General features: G+C 42.6%; 1 protein-coding gene across 1 annotated transcript in view; it reads right to left on the bottom strand.

The window, feature by feature from the left end:
• ERC2 (ELKS/RAB6-interacting/CAST family member 2) overlaps positions 1 to 24,027 on the bottom strand; it is an 888,684-nt gene that overhangs the window by 501,478 nt on the left and 363,179 nt on the right. Inside the window, exon 8 of the mRNA XM_027835912.1 lies at positions 7,399 to 7,536. Coding sequence (XP_027691713.1) covers positions 7,399 to 7,536 — 138 coding nt within the window. The remainder of the gene's footprint in view (positions 1 to 7,398; positions 7,537 to 24,027) is intronic.

Genomic DNA, 24,027 nt, shown 5'->3' with positions numbered 1-24,027 from the left:
TGTGTGTATACACATATACATACACATATTGTGTATGTATACATACACACATCCCCAGCACTTACCACAATGCTTGGGCACATAGTAAACACTTAATAAATGTTTTACCTCTCACTCTATCTACCTGTCTATCTACTTGACAGCATTTCAAATGCATTCAACATCTCCTCTTCTCTGGGAAGGCAGGTAGGTGTCACAGTGGATAGAGTGCTAGGTCTGGATTCAGGATTCAAGAAGACATGAAATCCAACCTCAGACACTTACTCTCTGTGTAACCTTGGGCAAGTCACTCAACCTCTATTTGCCTCTGTTTCCTTAACTATAAAATGAGGGTAATAATAGCACCTACCTCTCACGGTTGTTGTGAGCATCCATTAAGACAATATTAGTCAAGCACTCAGCACAGTGCTATACGTATGGTAATCGTTCAGTATTAGCTCCAAGCAAAGCATCCCCATTTTCTTCAACCAATCTTCCCATGTCATGAACACAAAGCTCCACATTGTTGACGTCTTTCCTTAAACTCTGGTCTCCAAGACTCCAGATGAAGTATGACCAAGACAGAGGCCAACTGCTCTACTGCCTCTCTGGTCTTGTACACTTTACCCATTTTAACACAGCCATAGTAGAGCTATGGCGTTGGAGCCAAGAAGACTTGGGTTGACGTCTCATCACTGGCCCACGCTGGCTAGGTCACTAAACTTCCCAATAGCCCAGGCAGTTTTCTAAGACCATAAATGTTAAGCAGGTGCAATTTGCCTTGATAGCAGGAGTTACTTCACCAGGTAATTCCCTTCATCAATGAAATCACAGATCAATCATTTTTTTTTAATTCACTTTCTTGACTGCCATGATACATTGCTGATTCATATTAGGGCTATAGTCTACTACAACACTTTGCCAACTTTAAAGTGTTATGTGTCAGGTATAACTGTTTTCTGTATCTCCTGCATTCTGAACTGGCAAAGTCGGTCACCTGAATGTAAGGGTAGAACTTTATGTTCAACTTCTCAGCTAAGCCCCAATCATTCCAACATATTAACAGTCTTTTTGACTCTATCCTCGGGACTAACAGGCCTCTTCCATTCTCCATGTCATATAGAAGAGAAATTAGTCCTGTTCTGGCCCTAGCAATGGGTATGAGTTTCAGGAAGACAGACTTGCGTTTGATGTAAGGGAAAGCAATTGATCTCAAGGGATTCATGATGGAAAATGCCATCTGCCTCCAGAGAAAGAACCAATGGAGTCTGAATGCAGATCGGAGCAGACTATTTTTCTTTTTTCTTTCTCTCACTCTGTCTCTCTTTTTCTTTCTCTTTCTTTCTTTCTTTCTTTCTGAGTCTTCTTGTACAAAATGACTAATATGGACATGTTTTACACAATTGCACATGTATAACCTATACCAGATTGCTTGCCTTCTCAGGAAGGGGGTAGGGAAGGAAGTTAGGGAAGAATTGAATATGGACCTCAAAACTTAAAAAGAAGTTAAAAATTATTTTACCATGTAATTGGGGGATTTTTTTTAAAGGGAAACAGACTTTATTGAAGATGTCCACAGAGAAGCTGGGTGGCCACGTGCCCCAGGCCCGGTGAGGCCAGACAAACTCTGTGGGCCCTTCTCCCTCTGGGGTTCTGCGATTTCCCTGGTAGTTTACGGCATGATGGAAGGCGTGGTTGTTCTTACATTCCTGGAGCTCTGGAACACACCTAGCTTTCAGTCTCTGTTATTTTTAAAGAAAAGGTGCTCGGGCTCCATAAATACTAGTAGTGACCAACGAAGTGTGTTAGACTTTGGGAATTAAGTATTCACTGAGTTGTGGCTTCCGAAGCTGTGACAGCCCCATGTTAGCACGAGTTCAAAGATTTATGCCTGCTCGCCCTAAGAAAACATAGTGTGGTGGAAAGAGCCCTGCATTCAGTCCGACAAGCTGGGTTTGAGTCTCACCTCTCCTTCTGACTACCTGGGTGACCTTAGACGAGTCCATTCACCTCTCTGTGACTCAGTTTCCTCATCTGTAGAATGACAGAACTAAACCCAATGACTTTTGAAATACCTTCCCCCTCTGGATCTAGGATCTTAAACTCCAAAAGAAGTGGTCTCTCATTGGTTAGAGGCAGTTCTTCTTCATGGACTAATTAATCTGAGGATGATTTTGCTGCAAAAAAAGCGTTAGAAATGGAAACATGCAAAGGGAGTTCTGGAAAGTGCCTTGCCCTTAGTAGGTGCTTAACAGAAAGTTTGATGAATTAAATGGGAAAATATGTACGTGTGTGTATAGGTATGTGCGCATGCATGCATGTATATATACATGTGTGTCAATACTTGCGTGTGTGTATATACACATGTGTGTCGATATATGTGTTTGTATGTGTATGTATGTACACATATATGTATGTAGAGGTGTGTATACACATACATATATACATACATATACGTGGCAATTTTTATCAGCTTCTAGGACTTTATTTACTAGAAACAGATTATTTTCAAAAGGCCAGGACTGTGCTATATTTTTGTGCTTTATTGGTGATTAAACAACATAAAATATTTCTCCTTCAATCATGAGGTGACTAATTTAACTGTCAGATACACAAGGCTAAATGTCAAAAACACGTGTTAAAAGGCCCTAATATGCCATGTTCAACTTGATTAACAGCAAACTCTCAGAAATCCCAACAATGTGCTCTTGTTTTCAGCTTATTTGCATTGGCAAGGGCCTCTCTGCCCAAATCTGGCTCCTTGTGGGTCTAATCTCGGAGCACTTTATCTCGGGTGCAAGAGCCCCTGGCAGTTAGCTACAGGGCCCCCATCACCCTTCCTCGGCCTCATCTGATAACAGATGGTAGCCACAGCAAATTTCTAAATATTGCCTCCTGAAAACTGTTACTGCTACTTCTAGATTAGCATGAGAACTAGTGAGGAGGAGGAGAAGGAGGAAAAGGAGGAAGAGGAGGAAGAGAGCAATGACAATGATGATGATGATGATGATGATGATGATGATGCTGATGATGATGATGAATAGCTAACATTTCCATAGCACTTCAAAGTTCACAAGGAACTGTAGAGTACTCATTTATCCTCTCAACAAATATCACAAGGAACTTTACAGTACTCATTTATCCTCACAACAACTTTTTGAGGCAGACATAATTATTATCCCTATTTTAAATATGAGAACACTGAGGCTGAGAAAGGTATGGTGACTTGCCCAGGGTCACACGGCTGGATTTGACTGTAAACACCTGAGACAGGATTTGAACTCAGGTCTTCTTGACGTCGTCTAACACCAAACCACGTAGCTGCTCCCAACAGGTAAGAAGCACTTGCTACTACTCACCAGCATGGCCCAAACATGAGCCATGCCAGGTTCACTTGAGCCAAGGGTACTCCATGGCAGCCAACGAATTTCTTGGCTACCTTGAAAGAGGTCCAGAAAGAAGGGATAGTTGCAGTATACCCTGCTTTGGCCAGACAAGTGCCTGGCACACAGTAGGTGCTTAATAAATGTTTATTGAGTGATTGACTACATCTACATTTTAGGAAGAACATACAGTAAATATGTTGGATCGTGTCCAGCCAAAGATGACCAGGATGATGAAAGGACCAGGGAATGTGCCACACAAAGGTTATTAGAGGGAACTAGAAACATTTATTCTGAAGAAAAGAAGATTTAGAGATGGAAAAGTAGTTTTCGAAAACTTAAATGGGCAACATTTAGATGACTGATCCAATTTAATAGGCTTTGGCCCAGAATTAAGCTATTAATCAATCAATTAACAAGTATTTATTAAGCACCTACTATGTGCCAGGCATTGTCCTCAGTGCTGAGGACAGAAAGATATAAATGAAAGTCCCTCAGGCCCAGAGAGAGGCAATGGGTAGAATCTGCAGAGGCAGAAATGTGGCCTAACAAAGACGTCAGAGAGTGCAATGGTGGCCTCAGGAGGGAGAGGCTCACCATCACTTCTGACTCAAGGGAGAATGCTGGAGAAGTGCAGACTTGAAGGGTTCTGAGCTCCCTGCTAAGTCTAGAATTTCTGTCTTTCTGCATATGTGTCCCACCATGGTCATACAAGACAAAGGATGCCACATTTGCCGTCTGAGAAGACAGGGAAGGGGGGGAAGATGGGGACTGAGGGGCCATCACAGAGCATCAGTGCAGAGCAGAAGAGGATGCACGGGACCAGGAGACCAGAGGCCTGACTCTGGAATCACCCGATCAAGTCACTTCCCAGCCTGGAGACTCAGGGTCTCATGGATAAAGGAAGATGCTCAGACCAGATGCTCTCTCAGCTTCTTCCCAGCTTCAAAGTGATTTTCCCAGGGGCGGGAGTAAGCTTTGTGGGCAGGAGGTGTTTTGTTTGTTCCTTGGTAGCCCCAGGACCTACTATAGCACCTGGCATACAGCAGGTACTTAATAGATGCTCAGTGGCCTACTGATTAGGGAATTCTATGGCCTCCGCTTGTCTCTCCTCAGCATTTCCTTCCACAAAACAAGCAGAATGCCGCTTTGCCAGGACACAGCTTGAAACCCGGCCTGGGTCGGCTCTCATGTCTACATTTTGCTTTTCAGTTTTTCTTAAAGGCCTGACCTTGAACTCGACCTCAATCTATCAATCATGAATGTGGAAGAATGGGCAATGTGAGATCAGCAGAGCTCAATCACTTGTTTAGAGAAAGGAATTTAAAAGAAGGGAGGAAGTGAGTGTCAAATAAGGCAAATTCTAACAGGAAGAGGAAATAATACTAGTTAGCACTGATATGGTGCTTATTGTATGGGAAGCACTGTGATGAGAGCTTTAAAATACTATCTTATTATCTATATTATCTCATTGTATCCTCACAATGCTGGGAGGTGGATACTATTAGCATCCCCATTTTACAGATGAGGAAACTGAGGCCAACAGAGGTTAAGTGACTTGCCCAGGGTCACCCAGCTAGTAAGTGGCTTAACCATCTCCCTGCTACCAGGCTTCCCAAGAGGAAAGGAAATGAAGGAGGCAGCCCTCAGCTCTATCACCTATGAACACACTGGGACATTATTGCACCCTAAGAAATAGCGATGAAAATGAATTCCGAGAAACCCGGGGAAGAGTGTATGAAGTCACATGGAGGCAAACACAAAGATCCAGCAGAGCTGCAGGCACACGGACTGCAAAAACACAGCAAAGGTCACACTAATAGAAAACTGAACCCAGATTAATGATCCATCGGGGTTCCAGAGAAGACCCGAGAAAGAGCTGGATATGAACGTAGGAAAACAAAGGGAAACTTCCACTTGGAGGACGCATTCAGACTCACACAGTGCCTTCTGCACATTCTCTACTTAAAAATTCTGTACAGTGGAAAAACTGCCCTCTCTAAAGTCAGAGGCCCCAGTCGCAAGTCCCAGCTCTTCCATGTTACGTGACTCTTGACAAGTCAACTTTGGCCTCAGTTTCCTCATTTGCAAAATGAGGGAGTTGGATTGGAAGGGCTCCGAAGGCCCTTCCTGCTCTACACCTGTGGTCCTATGATCTTCATGACAATTCGGTGGTGTAGGCACTTTATTATTCCTACTTTACAGATCAGGAAACCAAAGTTCAGAGAGGTCTAGGGATTTTCCCAGAGTCACACAGCTAGTAAGGGTCAGAAGTGGGATTTGGACCCAGGTCTTCCTAATTCCAAGGCCAGCACTCTAACTCCTGTGTCTCTCTCAGGATGAAACCCTCTGCCTTCACCCCAGTAAAGGGACGGGACAGAAGGTGCCAGATACCACCCAAAGCAGTTGCCCACCATTGGCTGGCTTGGCTTAACTGTTTTTTCTGCATTACAAGAGGCTTGAATGGAGGGAGCTGGTATCTGGGTGAATGACTGTGATGTTGAAAAAAAGGCGGCCGATCAAACACTTCAGAAACACTTAGGATCCCATTTAACTAAGCGTGCAAGCAAACATTCCGAGGTCCGTCCACACATGTGCTTCAGGGGATTGGAAGAAAGGGCACAGAGAGGTGACCCTCGACTTCTGTCACACCACTTCAAAATTAAATACCAAATGAGTAGAGAAGTAATGATTTAATCATATGTCTTGGAAAGCCCAATTTTAACATAAAATGACTTGACATCTTCTTGAAATAAACCTGTCAACGCAGAAAAACTATTTCCCTTGCCTTGAAAAGTCATTTTGATTATTTTACAAAGTCACAAGTTATGTACTACACTCCACACAGTTGGATTGCTTTCGAACACTCAGGAACTTTAGAACTCCTTTCACCTTACAGATGAGGAAACCGAGGCCCAGAAAAGAGAAATGTTTTATGCCAGGTCATTCAGCTGACCAATGGCGTAGCTATGCCATGGCTAGAACACATCCCAGGGCTCCTTTCCCTACACTGCTGTCCTTTGCCAATTATTACTCATTGACCATTGTTGAACATGGCAGATGGCAACATTGCTTTGACTCAGGCTAGAAAGAAGGACCAAAATTATCTTTCCAAGACGGAGAGAAAATCTTAATGTTCTCCTTGGCCTCAACCTACCTTTCCAGACTCTTTCTACATCCCTTTGTACACCTCAGCTCTGTCTCAGAAACCTTCTCTTCCTTAAAGACTTAGCTCAAGCATCTCCTTCTACTGAAAGCCCTTCCTGATCACCTCTCCCCCAAGTGCCAGTGGTCACCCTCCCAAACTACCATGTATTCATTTTATATTTATACTTAGCCTACTTACACACACACACACACACACACACACACACACACACACACACACACACGCACATTGTCTCCCCTAAGAGAACGCAGCCTCCCTGAAGGCAGGGACTGTTTCCATTTTTGCCCTTGTATCCCCAGCACCTAACACCCTACCTAAGACACAGTAAATATTTAACAAGTGCTTGCTGATTGTTAAGTTAATTAATTCTACTAAAATATCTTGGACTAAATTGGAACAAAGCCTCCTGCTGAGCACAGCTTTTTGATTTTCTTCTAAAATAAGGTGCTAAATGTGCCTTTTGTTTCAAGTTAGGCCTGAAAACACACATATGTTAATGAAGTAGCTTTGAAAAGTATGGGGCCAAATCCCCCATCTACCAGGAAGGAATCTTTTGCCTCTGGATCAGAGTCACACTTGGTACCTGCCTGGCACCATTTTCCATCTTGAATTCCCATTAAGAATGTGCCTATCTTTTCTCTCTACCAGCCTGTCAGCCCCTTGCAGGCAGGGGCTTCTGCAGCAAGCCAAGATCCTGCCCCACCCCCCCCCCCCAGGAGAATGGAGGCCCTCTGAGGACAGACACTCTTTTGTTTCATTTTTGCCTATTTAGTGAGTGGAACAGGGGTTGGTAGTTACTCCAATGAATGACGAGCCACAGAACGGACTCTCCAAGCCCTGTAAAGTGAGGGTCCAGAGGAAGGTCACCTTTTCAGACAAAGCCTCTTCTAATGTCGCAAGGGCCGTGTCGGTGTTACTGGAATCCGTCTGCAGAGACTTCACACGGTCCTTCAGGTTGCTCAGCTGTTTGTCCTTGTCTCTCACTTGTTCTTGCAAGTTTTCTATCTACAAAGAGACAAAAAGCAGAGGAGTCAGTCTACGTTGGAGGACAGTACTGGGATCTTGCTTTGGGATAGTCTCACGTCAAAACTGGTCACCAAGGGGCAGCAAGGTGACGCAGTGGATAGAGCACCAGCCCTGAAGCCAGGAGGACCTGAGTTCAAATCCAGCCTCAGATCAAACACTTGACACTTACTAGCTGTGTGACCCTGGGCAAGTCACTTAACCACAATTGCCTAAAAAAAAAGGGCCACAAAGACATGAGAAGGAACAGAGGAAAGGGACTAAGCCTGGGATTTTAGTCCTACTCCAATATGGAACACCCAGATGGGTCAACGTGGAGAACTCAAAGGGGCCTTGAAGGTCATCGAGGCCAACGTCCTAAGAGGGAAAGTCACTTGCCCAAGTTGACAAGGGGGTAACTGACAGAACCGGGATTAGAGCCCAGGTTTTCTGACTCTGAATCACGCATTCCTTCAAATGATAATAAATCATGTGAAAAACATTTGGGAATCCTCAAGTCTTGGCACTGGGGTGGGGTGTAAGACACAGGAAGAGTCCAATCTTGTAATTTCATCAATGTCAATGGGTACAGGAAAGGAAACACCACATCCCAAATCAAACCAGAAGCTGTTCTTTCAATGGGGTATTAGAGAGGTGTCCCCAGGCCATTCTTGAAAGCATCCAATTCCTTGGGGAGTTAATTCCCTCCACTTTGAACCTGCTACTCAGGGAACTGTGCCCTGATTGGTGACTGACTGAGCCCATTCTCAATGAGCTCACTCAATCCAGCCAGCCCCAGACCACCAGAGCAGACCATTGCTCACCTTTCACCCAGCTGTCTACGCAGTCACCTTGCCATCTGCCTCCTGCCTGACTTCAACCTCCCCATATCTCATTTGGGGTTTAGAAACCAAACTCAGCTTACCATTGTTCCTGGAAAGGGCATGTCAATTATGATCACCTCACCAAGTCTGAGACTCCCTTCCTCGACCACCACTCCTAAAGATGTGTCCTATTCCCCACCCCTGTACATAATGTTAGCTCCAAGAGGGTGGGCATTGTTTCCCACAGCACTTGGTACAATGCCTGGCACACAGTGAGCAATTAACCACTTTTCATTCAGTCATTAACTCATTAATATGAACATGGCAGTATTACAAACAGAGAAACTGAAGCCTAGAGGGATCAAAGGAATTTTCAATATTACAGCTGCCCACAGCGGCAGCTTTCCTGGTCTCCATCACAATATGGTGACGAAATCTCACATTAACAACAAACCGCTGTCTTAGTGGTACAGACGGGCGCATCTTTCCTAATTACGCTCTAGACCCTGGTTACATTAACACTTTCCATCCAGGAAACTCAATCTGTCTCCCTAAAGTGTCGCCCCTCTCCGATCCAGCCCCAAGCATTGCTGCAAACTCCTCAAAGGTAGGAATTGTTTCATTCTTTGCATTTGTATCCCCAGCACAATAAACTCCAGGGACTCCCTATCCCTTCCAGGATCAAATATCAAATCCTCTGTTTGGCATTGAAAGCCCTGCACAACCTGGCCCCGTCCTCCTTCCCTCCTTCCCAGTGTTCTCACACTTTGCGCTATCCTGCACCCTTCTCCGAGATCGTATGACGCTGCCTTCCCCGTGGCTGGTCCCATGAGACTCTGGCTTCAGGATGCCTTTCTTAGCCCCCTCACTCTATTGATCATTTCCAGTTTATCCTGTCCACATCTTCTTTGTCCATGTTTGTTTGCATGTCGCATCTCCTCTTAAGTGGCCTCCCACACCTGGAATACCCAGCCCTCACTTCAGTCTCGTGGATCCCCCAGCTCCCTCCAAAGCCCAGGGGGCTCAAGGGCCATGTCCTGAAATTGGCCTCTCATCATCTTAGTTCTCATCGCTCCCCTTGGACACCCGGGAAGAAAGGAGGTGGCATTGATACTATAGACAGTGTGCGTATACTAGTGCCTTTCCTCTGTACACGTGGGACCCTCCACTCTTCAGCTCCATAAAATAGAAGCCCATTGAGGGCAGAGACTTTGGGGGATTTGTCTAACACATTACTTAGAACACAGCAGGCATCAAATAAATGCTTTTTAAATGAATTAAATTGCTGACCATTTCACATGCATTAGAATCCCATCAGAAGTTTTTTTTCTACATCTAACTCATATTTCTTGTATTATTTTAGTAGTTTTTTCCATCTTTTCTGGCAATGAAAAAGAATAGAACAAAAAAATCCAATATCCTCCCAATTATAACATTCCCAGTATTTGAATGTTGCTCACTATTCCACATCCTCGGTTCTAACTGACTCCAATTCCATTCATCTTCCTTCTCTCGTAAGTCTCATTTTCCTAAAGCCAACACTGGTAGAAAGCTTTTTTATTTTCCAAGTAAATGGGATTCCAGGCATTCTCCCAGTAACACTGGCCAAAATCACATCAGAATGGCCAAATCACCAAGCTGCAAGAGACCTCAGTGGTCGATACTTGCAAGGACCTCAGTGATTGGTACCTGAAAAATGATTCCATCTCCAAGAGACCCAACGAGTGATCATTCAACTTTTGCTTGGAGACCTCCAAGGAGGGGGATTCCACTACCTCTAGAGACAGCCCATTACAGGCACAGAAACCTCTGACACAGATGATATAAAGGGAAGCACACTGTTACATGGGTCAGGTAGATGGCCTTCCAGACTGACTCAGTATGCGCTAATGCAATAGGAAATAGTTTGTGCTGCAATTATTTTAAGGAATCTACAGGCCAAGTTGCCTAGGTTATCACCAGTAGACCACTAATGGGACAAACCTGAGATAGAAATCAAATTTAACAAGTACTAAACACTACACTTGGCAAACAAATGCTATCCTGGCATCTAACCAGCCACTTTTCTCCATTATCTCCGGCTTGAAATAAGCAGGAGGAACTGTAAATGATAAGTTTTACACATTAGTAGCTGTAGGGGTCCTCTCCTGGGCATACTGTTGCTGTCTCACTCATGTTTTTATTCTCCCTCGCTTTCCAATCATGCACTTCTTATCTAAGGATTTAAAAAAACCCACTAGACAAACAATGTATTCCTATTAAGAGTTTTAAAATGTCTAAGGGAAAAGGCAGTTTAGCTTCGAGATAAGTTCATTCAAAATATTTTATTCTGCACTGAGCTTTCTCTGCAATCATTCCAGAAGGAATTTTTCCAATACGTGTCTAATCCAAAGACACAGTTCCCAACATCTAGGATTGGCACTTTGACACAGAATCATAGAACCTCAGAGTTGAAGGCCTTAGAAGACATCTAATCCAGCCTAAACGACACTCCTCTAGACAACTTTCCTAGTGATGAATGGTTATCCAGCCTTCACTTCAGTGACAGGACTCTTTCTTAATCAATCAATCAATCAATCAGTAAACATTAATTAAGCAACTATTATGTGCTAGGCACTGCACTAAACACTGTGGGGTACAAAAAGAGTCAAAAGACAGTCCCTGGCCTCAAGGAGTTTATAAGACAAAACGCATACAAATATATACAAAGCAAGCTACATATAGGAAAAATAGGAAATAATCAACAGAAAGAATGTGCTAGAGTTAAAAAGGGTCAAAATGTTCTTATCTAAACTTTGTTATCTACTCCCTAGCCTTTCAAATGTGGATTCCCACCCTTCACAGCTCTAGACCTGCTCAGATCTCCAGAGGATTCCAGCCATTGGTCTGAAGAGAAGACAATGGTCATGTCTCTGGGCTGGCTGTGGCGGCGGGGAGCAGAGCAGGTCCCCTCCAAGAGCTCAGACAAAATCAAACCCTTTGTTGGGCATGGTCTCCATATGAGAGCAGGGAGATGGAAGCAATGAATGTCATTTCCCTAGGTTTCCTTAAACAGGATTATCTGGCCTTTATCTGCATCTGGACACAATCTACCTGTCCTTCTAGTTTTCCCCATATCCATTTCTTTTTCTTAAAGTATACACAAATGCACACACATACACACATGCTAGTTAGAAATGAAGAGGTGTGTTATACCAATCAAACTACCAAAGAGTTATTTTATAGAGCTAGAAAAAATAACAAAATTCATCTGGAAGAACAAAAAGTCAAGAATATCAAGGGAATCAATAAAAAAACATGAAAGAAGGCAGCCCAGCAGTACCAGATTTCAAACTATATTACAAAACAGTGATCTTGAAAACAATCTGGTACTGACTAAGAAAGAGAGTGGTGAATCAGTGCAATAGCTCAGGTGCACAATACACAGAAGTAAATGACCATAGTCATCCAGTGTTTGATACCCCAAGATCCAAGCTTTGGGGGGTAAGAATTCATCATTTGACAAAAATTGCTGGGAAAACTAGAAAGCAGCTTGGCAGAAACTAAGTATAGACCAATATCTCACATTATATACCAAGAGAAGATCCAAATGGATAAATTTATTTAGACATAAAGGGTGATATCACAAGCAAATTAGGGGAGCATGTAAAATCCACCTGTCAGATCTCTGAATGAAGGAAGAGTTCATGACCAAACAAGAGATAAAGAGGACCACAGGAAGTAAAAGAGATAATTTTGATTACATGAAATTAAAAGGGTTTTACACAAACAAAACTAATGCAGGCAAAATTAAAAGGAAAACAGGAAATGAAAATTTTTTCACTGATGAAAGCCTCATTTCTCAAATATATAGGGAACTGAACCAAATTTATAAAAATAAAAGCCATTTTGCAATTGATAAATGGTCAAAGAATATGAACAGGCAGTGTTCAAAAGAAGAAATCAAAGATGTCAACAGTCACATAAAAAAATGCTCTAACTCGAAATTCAAATTAAAACAACTCTGAGATAGCACTCTACACCTATGAGATTGGCTGACATGATAGAAAAGGAAAATAACAAATGCTGATGGACATGTGAGAAAATAGGGACACTAATGCACTGTTGGTAGAGTTGTGAACTAGCCCAACTATTCTGGAGAACAATTTAGAACTACACCCAAAGGGCTAGAAAATTGTGCATACCCGCTGACTCAGCAGTACCACTACTAGGTCTGTATCCCAAAAAGATCAAAGAAAAGGGAAAAAAGACCTACAGGTAGCAGATCTTTTTGTGGTGGCAAAGAATTGGAAATTGAGGGGATGCTCAACAATTGAGAAATGGCTGAAAAAGTTGCAGCATATGATTGTAATGAAATACTGTTGTGCCATAAGAAATGATGAAGGAAATGGCTTCAGAAAAACCAAGACAATTCCAAAGGATCTGTGATAAAAAATGCCACCCATCTCCAGAGAGAGAACTGATGAACTCTGAGGGCAGACTAAAGCATACTTTTCTTATTTTCTTTGTTTTTATTGATTTTTGTGTGGGCATGTTTTCTTTTGCATCATGGCTAATATTGACATGTGTTTTGTATGATTTCACATGTATAATCAATATCATATTGCTTGCCTTCTCAAGGGGTGGAGGAGGAGTGGGAGAAAGGGGGAGGGAGAAAATTTGGAATGCAACATTTTAAAAAACAAATGTTAATTTTTTACATGTACATGGGAAATATTTAACAACATAAATAAAAAGAAATTAAAATTTTAAAAAGAAGAAATGAGGAGGTGTCAGCATCCTTAAAGGAGGGAGGGAAGGCATTAGATCTTAGCCCAGCACAACTGGGAGAAAATAGTCTTTGCTGGTCCAGGAAAGGGAACCAAGAAATCACAACTGGCAAGGGAGTATTGATCAACAATTCATTTCTTTGAGTATCTTGGTAGATAAGAACAGCAGAGGCTTTGGAACCCATCCCAAGTGAGTGACACTAACTCAGTCTCTGGTGTACAGGACTGATAGGAGCTCTTGTTGGAGGCAATGGATTCTTGTGACTCATGGAGAAGGAGGACATATACGCCTATTAATGATCGACCACTAGAATATCTTCCACCAGTAGGAGTTCCCATGCTACCAAGATGTACCAAAGGCTGGCCTTCACCATGAAGGTGGTGAGAAAGCTTTCAGAGATCCTGGGGCTGGAATGGTCTAGTACCCTAAGCTAGTTGGGAAATGTGAATATGTGAATGATGCTTTCAAAGATGAGTGTCACCATAAAAATGTATTCTGGACCCAAATAAGCCTGTGTATGGAGATCTGGGTACAAACAAATCATGACCCTGGCCTGATGTCTACACCAAGCAAGTATTTGGAGGAACAGTGGCTATAGACCATAAAGCCAGATACATCCCCTATCTTAGACAGGAGCGGGAGGACTTACAGGGGTGGTAGTCTGTGCGGGTCAGATGGGGGAATTGAATTATAGAAACTCCTGTTATAAGACGAGGAAACTGAGACCCAGAGAGACATGATTTGCCTAAGGGCACATAGATAGCAGGTGGTAGATCCAAGCTTCAAACTATGTCTTAAAAGTCAAAACCCGGGACTGTTTTCTGAGGTTGTGTCACAGCTAAAAGGACCACCTCCTCAACTCTGCTGGAGAAAGCCAGGGGATTAACACCTAAAGTACAGGTGCTTTTTATCTCAGATGCTTAGATAGAGAGTTGGAATAAAAGGGGCAGCTAGGTGGCGCAGTGGATAGAGCACCGGCACTGGATTCAGGAGGACCTGAGTTCAAATCCGACCTCAGACACATAACACTTACTAGCTGTGTAACCCTGGGCAAGTCACTTAACCCCAAATGCCTCACCAATAAAAAAAAAAATAAAAAAGAGGAGAGTTGGAATAAAGATAGTGTTCCAGAAGCTGGCTAAAGAGAAGATTGGGGACATTAGGATAAGCACTAAATGCTGCTGTCACTGCTTACTCTTCTGTGTTTGATCTGTTGTACCTGCTAGGAAGCACAAGGAATCCTGGGGTCTGCTGCTAACTGAACAAGGGGGAGTTCATGGTTGTCTGGGCTGAGGGGCACCAGAGACACCCCTCATATGAGACTGGTGATAGGACCAGATGCATATCATCCTTCTCTTAGCTTTAATAAGCTGACACCCACTACATTAGAGTGTGTGTGTGTGTGTGTGCGTGTGTGTGTGTGTGTGTGTGTGTGTGTGTGTTTGTCTATGTATGTTGGAGGTGATGGTGAGCATTAACTAGATGGAGAGCTACTACTGGCTTGAGTCAACTATTTATTTTTTTTAATCTTCTATCTCCAGCACCTGGTATAATACCTGGCTCATAGTCGGACCATAGTAAATACTTGTTGATTGAATGCTATATCCCCCAGGCCTGACACATAGTAGGTACTTCATAAATGCTTATTGATTGGTTGACCAATTGATTAATTGGATAAGAACCAACTCATATCTAAAAGTATTGACCAATAGTACAACTGGAGATTTAAGGGAAATCCTGAAGACAGTTTCTCCCACCCTCATCTCTGCCTGACTTAGAAGAGAGATGTAGCAAGTTCCAGAGTTTCATTACAGGGTAGCTGGGACTGGAGAAGGCTAAAGAGAAAAAAAGAAAGGGGGGAAAAAAACCTTTGGATTTAAGAGAATGAGTTAGGCAGCCAGCGACCAATGCAGGGAAGGAAGGAAAGATGGCCCCTGGGGGGTTTAGGGAAACCAGATTGTAGAGGAGGAAAATGATAAGGGCTTGTCTTTATTATACCAATGGTATAAAATGTCAGAGGATGGCTCGAGGGACCAAGAGTATTGGGATGAGGGCAAGAACCTCTCCAATGTTGTAGTCTTCAGGTAAAAGCAGGCTCAGGAGTCCAACTGGGTGCAGGACAATTTTCAATGAGAAGCAAACAGATTGCAGGCTAGTTCTCTGAGGGCTGGCTGTTTACAAAAGCCGGAGCTTGCTTTTTTCCTGCCCCTCAGGGAATTGTTTTCATTGGCACAAAAATCTCTTTATACATGAGATCTGTCCTGTTTGACAAATCAGCTTGCCAATCTGTGACAGCCCTCATTATTCTGATAAGCCATTTCAAAATGTTTAAAAGTTTTTCTGTCATTGGCCATCAAGAAAAACTCTAGATTTGTTATTTCCTCCAATCATGTTCTTATTAGCCTTGGGACTCCTGTTACTGCTTTCCTTTAGTATTTTGAGACATAAAGAATGAGAGATGTGGATGATACCTGGTAATCATACTTATGCATCTTAATTTCATTAGAGGATTCCATTACATTAATGGACCATACTTTCCTTAACTGTTCTCTGTCATTAGACATCTAGGCACTTTCCAGGCGGTGTCTGCCCCACCCCCAATCACAAGTAATGCTGGTATATATAGCTTTGAAAAGATAGTTGTTTATTTTTCCACCAACAGAATTATGTAGAAGTCCAAAGATATGATTACCTTGGTAAATTTCTCAGTGCATTGCTCAATCGCTTTCCAGGATTCCACCAAATTGGAATTCCATCAGCAATGAAGGATGTTTCTCTACAACTAGCCAACAGTGAGTTTCATTTAATTCTTTCTTGTCAATCTGATAGATGTAAAGAGGTACCACAGACCTATTCTTAGTTATATTGCTTTGATAAGCAGTGAGTATGACTATTCTTTCAAGTAACTATTTGCCATTAGAGTTTCTTCATTTGTAAATTTGTCTTTTTCCTCCTTTTAAAACCATTTTATACAGTAAGGCAGTGGTTCTCAAAGTGTGGCACATGGAGCTCTGGGGGTGCCTGAGATCTGGTGGTCAGTGAGGTCAAAACTATTTTCACAATAATACTAAAATATTATTTGCCAGTTAAAATATTCATCCCTTTTCCAACTACATAATTGTGTGAGGCCAAATTTTCTTCATATACTTCAACCAAAACAACATATCACAACAGACTGAATGCAGAAGCAATGATGGTGGTAACAGGATTAGGATATGGAAAAGAAGGTATTAGTAAGGAAGCAGTGATATTTCATGCTACATAAGGTCCTGAGAGAATGAACAAAGTTGGGCTTGGAGTAGGCATCAATCCTCTCCCTGGGGAGGCCCCACCCCAAACAGCAGACACCCAATGTTTACGTCATAAAGTAGCCAAAGTGTTATGAGTCTCTGCAGCCACAACTATAGGAAGAAGGAGTGAGAAGAGGACAAGAGTTGACATAATAGAATTTTCCATCATAGATCCTCGTCTCTGCCTGAATTAGCAAAGAGGTGGCGGTTAATTTCAGGTTAGAAGGGATGGTCACCAACGTCACTGCGCTCCTAGAAACGGGGCCATTTGCTGTGAGATAGAAGGTGCTCCAATTGTGGCCTTGTCAGATGGACACTTTAGCCTAAGCTATAAGGAATCTAGTCTAGAAAACTAGAGAAGGTCGAAACTGCCTGAGGAAAGAAATTAGACACTTCTCCATGCAAATGCAAGGCAGGGCATCTGACTTCACCTGCTTCCGAGAGACAACCAGTAGCACCAGTTTGGGCTCCCAGATGGTAGGTTCTTTGATGATGACAATGACATGCTTGGCTTCATTGGTTCTGGGAAACAGTTTGGGCCAACAAACACTGATTGTCCAAGAGGGTTTGCAAATGAGAAGTTGAGTGTCTTGAAACTCAGCAGCCTGATGTTATGTCTGATACTTCCAACTGAAGCCATCCCCTTCTCTTTATAGTGACCTATCCCCAGGTCACTGCAGAGTCAGAGAATCTAAGGGACAAGGGAGTAGTTTTCAATACACAAGAACAGAATTTAGAATATGTAGAAAGTACCAGGGATAAATTGTGTATTGTTAGAGCATCTACGAGGAGTACAAATTTTAGGAGAGAATTATCAAAAGATATGCTTTCCTAAGTGGGATGTCAGAAAGCAAGAGAGAAAGGAAGAGAAAAATGTCTTTACAAAGCTTTTCCTCACTCCCATCCCTTCAGTTGCTTATGTACTCCTCTCTCCCCTTCAAAAAACCCTCACCTGTATTAATTATATTTATATATATTTATATGTGTACACATCTTCTCAACCACTAGAATTAAAGGCAGAGATGATTTCATCTTTGTCATGGTATCCCTGGTATAGTGCTTGAAATATGGTAAGTGCTTAATAAATACTTCTTGTTTGATTGACCAATTATTTTTTCTTACTACATTCAACCCATAATTTGAAAGTATTGAGATCTATTTAGATGCTTACTCTGTCATCTAAAATATTATCCCTCCTTTCGCCCTTCAGATTATCTTCAATTTGACAGGCATGGTATTTATATCTTCACTCAAGCCAATTGATAAAAAATCTTAAATAGTGAAGGACAAAGGAGGCAAATCCTTGGGTCATGCCACTAGTCTACAATTCACTCCATGTTTGTCATACACACATTAATGAGTGTTCTTTGGATCTAGTCACTCAACAGCTATAAAATACAGCCAAATGGACAACCTGGCTCACATCTCTCTTTTTTTTTTTTTTTGTCCACTGGATAGAATGAGTGATTTAATCAAATGAATTCCTGAAATGTATCTAAACTCTATAGTATTCCTCCAAACTAACAGGCAGAAAAGGAAATCAGATTATTCTGGCATGATTGATCCTGGATGAAGCCATGCTAACTTTAGGGCACCATTGTTTCCTTCTGAAAATGCTCTCAAAGCCTTCCTTTGATAATGTGCTCTAAAATTTCTCCAGAAATAAAAATCAAGCTCACTGGTCTATAGTTAGTTTATTCCTTTCTCTTCCCACTTGTGAAAATGGAGACATTTGCCATTATCCAGCTTTGCAGTCTCTTCCAATTCTCAAGATCTTTCCAATGTCACCAAAAGTTCAGCACACCCATTTGCTGGTTCTTTCAGTACACCAGGGATGTGCTTGATTTGAGCTCATTGAAGAAAGTCCTATTAACCATTTTATTCTACCCCTCCCCAGTTCAAAGATTATTCTTCCTGGAAAAGCAAACAAGAAAAATAAGAATCCAGTATGTTCATCCTTTTTACACTTGCCCATTACCATCAGGGTATGTATGCCCCCAAGCATCAATCCTACATGTTCTTAGGTCATCCTCTTAATGCCAACATAGCTTTACAAAAACAAAAAGCTTGCCCTAGTCCTTAGCATCCATGACCTTCTTCAGCTCTTTCCAGGCACTAGCATTCCTGACACTCTCCTCATTGCACCATGCTCCTCTTCTGTATTCGTCCTCACTTACTTGTACTTACTTCCATCACTTAGAAGTCTCTTTAAACTTCTATTAATTGATTAGTTCCCTGTGCAGCTACATTAGTCACCTTGGGAAGCTTCCCATTTTCTTCCTCAACAGAATTGTTTGCATGTACGTCTTCAGGATTTCATTCCTGACAACTTTAAATCCCTCAAGGACCATCTTATATTACTGGATATAATCTATCCCTTCTACAAAACCCTTAATCCATTTGCATCATTTGCTTAGATCTGTACAATCTAAGGCCTGGCTTTGCTCTCCCAACCCAGCCCTCAACTCAACTATGCCTGGATTTCCTCCCCTTTTTTCTCATGTAGCCTAGACAGATTGGTGACTTGACTCCAAGGTTTCTGTCCATTCTAGCTCAGCAAGCAGGTGCTGTTTCTTCATCTCAGGAGGTCCAGAATAGTACTTACCATTATCATTTCATCCATCTGTTTAATCATGGTTTAAATGACTAAGTTAAGACATTGATTTCTCAGCTGCTGTGTAAAGGGAGAGAAGAGAAAGTGGAAGGAGGTGAGAAGGAAGAGGGAAAGAGAGAGGAACAACAGAAGGAAAGAGGGAAGGAGAAAAGGAGGGAAAGAGAGGGGGAGAGAAAGAAAGGAAGGGAGAGGGAGAGAGAGGGAGAAAAAGAAAGAGAGAAAGGGAGGGAGAGAGAGAGGGAAAGAGACGGGGAGGGAGGGAGAGAGGGGAGAGACAGAGACAGAGACAGAGAGAGAGACAAAGAGACAGAGACAGAGAGAGAGAGAGAGAGAGAGAGAAGGAAAGAGAGACAGAGAGACTGAGAAAGAGAGACAGATTCCAGCAGATGTCTGGAACACTGAAATCTCCCATCAGTATGAACATGCCTCTGGACCTATCAGCCTATCACTGTGATGATATACTTCCAGAATGCCTCATATCATTCTCCCTTATGTCCAGGTGGTCTGTAGTATTCTCCTACAATAACACAGCTTCTGTTCCTCCCTCTGTTGGTGCTCAATCAAATGTTCCCCATCATGTTTCCTCCCTTAGTTTCCTGGATTTCCTCATACCCGTTTATCTGCTTACACATGCTTCTCCACAGCCCCCCTTTTATCTTCCTGGATCCTTTTAAACAAGGAACCCTCTCTCCTCGTGCCCTTTTCCAGACACAAGTCCCAACCATCCAAGCTTCAGTGATACCCTCGATGGCAAAGCAACAGCAGAAGTTGCAAAGAGGGCAGAAAACATTCCTAAGGATGAGAGGTGGCATGGGCAGCCATGGGGGGCCGCTCTCCTCCCCCTCCCTTTAAGCAAAGGTTTGCCTAGTTTGTGGTAGTGAAGCGGAGATCCTTGTTAGGGTTCAATGACCTATGATGTCCCTTCCATCTCGGAGCTTTTCGGAGTCTGAAATCTGCCTCCCTGTGTGAGGCTTTCACATTCACCAGGCTTGTTTTCCATACTCAGAGCATCTGTGTAAACCCCAGAGGCCATGGCTTTTATGGCTGGCTCTCTTCCTAGATATTGTCTCCCATGAATTATTGCCCTTCTCTCCTGCTCTTCTCCCTCCAATGATGCAGTCACTATTCTCTGTGATCTCTGGCTTGGCAGATCTATGGGGGTCGTTTTCTCCCTCCTTCTCCTCCTCCCTTTTTAGCCTAAGGCCCCCTTGGTCCAGACTCACAAGCATTCTGGAAAATGCTTTTTTTTTTTTTTTTTTTTTTTTTTTACTGGCCCTTGTTAGACACACTACATCTCGGGCCAAGAGCCCATCATTTCTACATTTTAAGCCATGGGCCAGAAACCCAAATCCTGTTCTCAGACACTATCTTATTAGCCAGCTGTTCACATCCCAAATCTGTCTTCTCTTTTAAATCCCTACCTTCAATCAACAGTAATAATAATAAATAGCTAGTCTTTATGTAGCACTTTAAAGTTTGCAATGGGCTTTTCAAATATTATCTCATTTGATCCTATCAACAAACTAACAATAGTGGCTATTATTATCCCCATTTTACAGATGAAGAAACTGAGACAAATAGACATGAAATGACTTGCCTAGGGTCATATAGATAATAAGGGTCTGAATTCAAGTCTTCCTGACTCCAAGTCCATCACTCTATCTCCTTCATTACATAGTACCACATATGCCCCTTGGGTGCCCAGGCTTTTGAAGGGTTTTTGGGGAACAGTGAGGGAGTTTCCCTTTCTCATTCTGCCCCCTAAGATTTCATAATCCTTATCAGTACTTCCTATGTGGGTTCCTTGTGGCAGCATTCATGTCTATACATGAATCACCAACAGAAAGACACCAAGTTGAACCAATCTCAGGAACATCTCAGTCAAGTAAGACCCAAAAACATCCCTCCTCTCTGTTAGTAACATTAGATTGAAGCATAGCTACATCGGGACCTCTGAGCGTGTAGCTCACCTGGCACCACTGCTCATCTCTTCCTCCTTTGGCCATCCCTGAATGATCATCTGATGGCCTGTGGGTCCATCCCCTAAACCTCTTGAGGACAAGAAGCTGCTTGCTCCAAAGACTGTTCAGCTCCCTTCTCCCACACAGGAAGGGCCTTGTACCTAAAGGTACAGGGTCCTTCTGACCTTCCTTCCTGTGGCACATTCTTCCTCCTCCCTACCTCCTGATGTAGGACAGAGTTCCCTTCCTCTGTCCATGTTATTCCCTTTCTGTTTGCTTTTTGAAGCACGTCTTCCATTCCCTCAAAGACTACTCCATTCTCCTTGAAAACCTGGAGAGTAAAGAAGTATTAATCTTTTACTTTCTCTGCCAAGATAAAAGCCAGTTTGTATCTTAGGCACCTGTAACTGTTTCTCACTACTGGAAGAAATACAAATGTAGCACTCTCTGTTGACACAGAAGAATTCTCCTTGGCTGCCATAGTCACTTGCAGTGACCTCTACACGACTTCGAGTTCCTTTTGGTCACAATCACAGCTAAATAATGAGGCAAGATGTGGGTTTGTTGGGCTCGCCCAGGCGCTGAACTGAGGGCTCAATCACTGCAGCATATTCCCAAGTGAGACTTACATTATTCAATAGTTCCTGGCCTGGGATCTGGAAATCGGGGAGGTTTTGTTTTTCGATATTTTGACAATGATTTCAATATAACTGTTTTCTTTTAAAATCCTTTATATATTATACATTTGTAATGTATTTATATATTTTCATATATAATATATAGTTATATATTATACATTTAGATGACATTCTGACAACAGGTCCCCGGTTGTCAAAGGGCTCCATGACATAAGAAAGGTTAGAAGCCCCTGACCTGGGACAAGCTTCACTACTTTCTTACATAATCCATTTCACTGCTTTTTTATAAGCAGAAACCTCGCAATCTAATAAGATCCACCCGTCTGATTTTTCCTTGCTGATAAGGATGCCCCCATTCCTAGCTGGCCACTTGGCTCTTTTCAAGGTGAGTGCAGCCCCTAACAGTCAGAAAAGATGCAAGCAAGGCAAAGCCAGTTTCCAGAGACCTCCAAGTGAGCCTGCAGCCCCTTGTAACCCTCGGGCTATGGCTACTGCTGCCGCCACCGCCTCCGAATCCTTTCTGTTATTGTTTCTGTTAATTTTGCTGGTCACGTCTGGACTGCCCTAGAAGCAAGACCCTCTGGGCTTTTGCAGTCCTTCAGGGTCAGAGAAAAGACCAACTCCAGTAGAAGTGGGGATCCTCTGGGTTTCCCTACCGGAACAAGCACAGTACCTTGTTCAAAGCAGATGCCCAATAAACATGCCTGATTGATTGCTTCTCTCTATGACTCTATGTGTATCTCAGCCTGTTTTTATCTTTATCGCTTCTGACCCAACAATGCATCTGTGTTCTCCATCTCTCCTTCCTCCCCTATCCCCAGCATCATTGTCCCTTCCATTCCCGGGATTTTCTTTTCCCCTCACTGGAGCACATCTGTCTCTTGTATAATGCGTCAATTTGGGGCATATCAGTCTCCTCCATTATTCACATCTGTCTTCTGTTCACGGACATCTTCCTCCCCCACTCTCACTCAGCCCAGTCTGCTTCCATATGCCCCTGTCTTTTTTTGTTCCTGGACATCTTTCCCCACAATTCTTCGAGCATCTGCCTCCCATTCCAGGCCTCCCTCTCTCTAGCCAGGATCAGCATGACAGAGAATGGACAACAGGGAGCTGAGCTTCTCTGTCACTCTTTGAGAGAGATTCTAGTACCCTAACCCTGGCACTGAACAGGCTCTGAAGAAATATTGGCTGATTAACTCACACAGTGTTTTATTCAGGACTGCTGGCATGCAAACATACATACATACATACATACATATGCAGTTGTTTTCAGTTGTGTCCAACTCTTCTGACCCTATTTGGGTTTTCTTGGCAAAGATACTGGAGAAGTTTTGCCATTTCCTTCCCCAGACCATTTTACAGATGAGAAAACTGAGACAAACAGGGTGAAGTGACTTGCCCAGGGTCACACAGCTAGTAAGTGTATGAGACTGGATTTGCACTTGTGTCTTCCTGCCTCCAGGTCCAGCTTCTACCCACTGTGCCCCCTAGCTGCCTGCAGATAAACAGATGTGTGTGCAAATTTATGCGTATAGACAAAGTGGCCCAAGGTCTTAAAAGCTTAAAACTACATAAAGATTTTGGGGATACTCTGTATTTGTCTTTATATAGGTATGTGTTTGAATCCATATATGTATACATGGGCATACACATGTGCATATGTGCACAAATCAGTATAGATGTGTGTATATGAATCTATATGTACAAAGGTACATGTGGGTATATCTACATAGTTATGTATGTAATGTGTACATAAGTCTATGTGTGAATCTATGTGCACATAGGCATGGGTCTATATGTGTATGTGAATGTATTTAGGGAGAGCATCTGTATAGGAATAGTTGTGTGCATAACTACATGTGTGTAATATGTACATATATGCACATAGCTAGACGTATATGTATATAGTTATGCATGGATGTGTAATGTGTATGTGTGTAGGTATCTGTGTCTAAGCATTGTTCAGATGCAAATGTGTATGTTCATGCATATATGGCATGGAATGTCTGTATAAGTGTGCAGAGTATATAAAATACCTACATAAATCTATGTATATTCATGCATGTGGATCTATATTATATATCTGTGTGTATAAAACTACCTACACATGAATGCATCTATCTATATTGTACACATAGAAGCACAAGCATTTTGACAAGATCTATGAATTCATCAGCATAGAGAGGGTGTGCTCAGGAACTCTTTCTACCCACACAGGTCATCGGTACCTTCTCTGCTCTTTGCAGTCATAGGGAATTGTCGGGGACACCAAGAGGCTGAGGCTGCCTAGGATGGGGGGTTAGAGAGATGTAAGGCAAGAGTCAGAGGTTAGACCCTCCCAGTTTAGAATATAGCCACCTGGGTGCATGGTGGTGACCCCCACAGTTTAAATAT

The sequence above is a fragment of the Vombatus ursinus genome, unplaced genomic scaffold (genome assembly GCF_900497805.2).
Source record: "Vombatus ursinus unplaced genomic scaffold, bare-nosed wombat genome assembly UNPS02014817.1, whole genome shotgun sequence".
NCBI lineage: Eukaryota > Metazoa > Chordata > Mammalia > Diprotodontia > Vombatidae > Vombatus > Vombatus ursinus.
The sequence above is the reverse complement of the archived record's forward strand: the minus strand, read 5'-3'. Positions and strand labels throughout refer to the sequence as shown.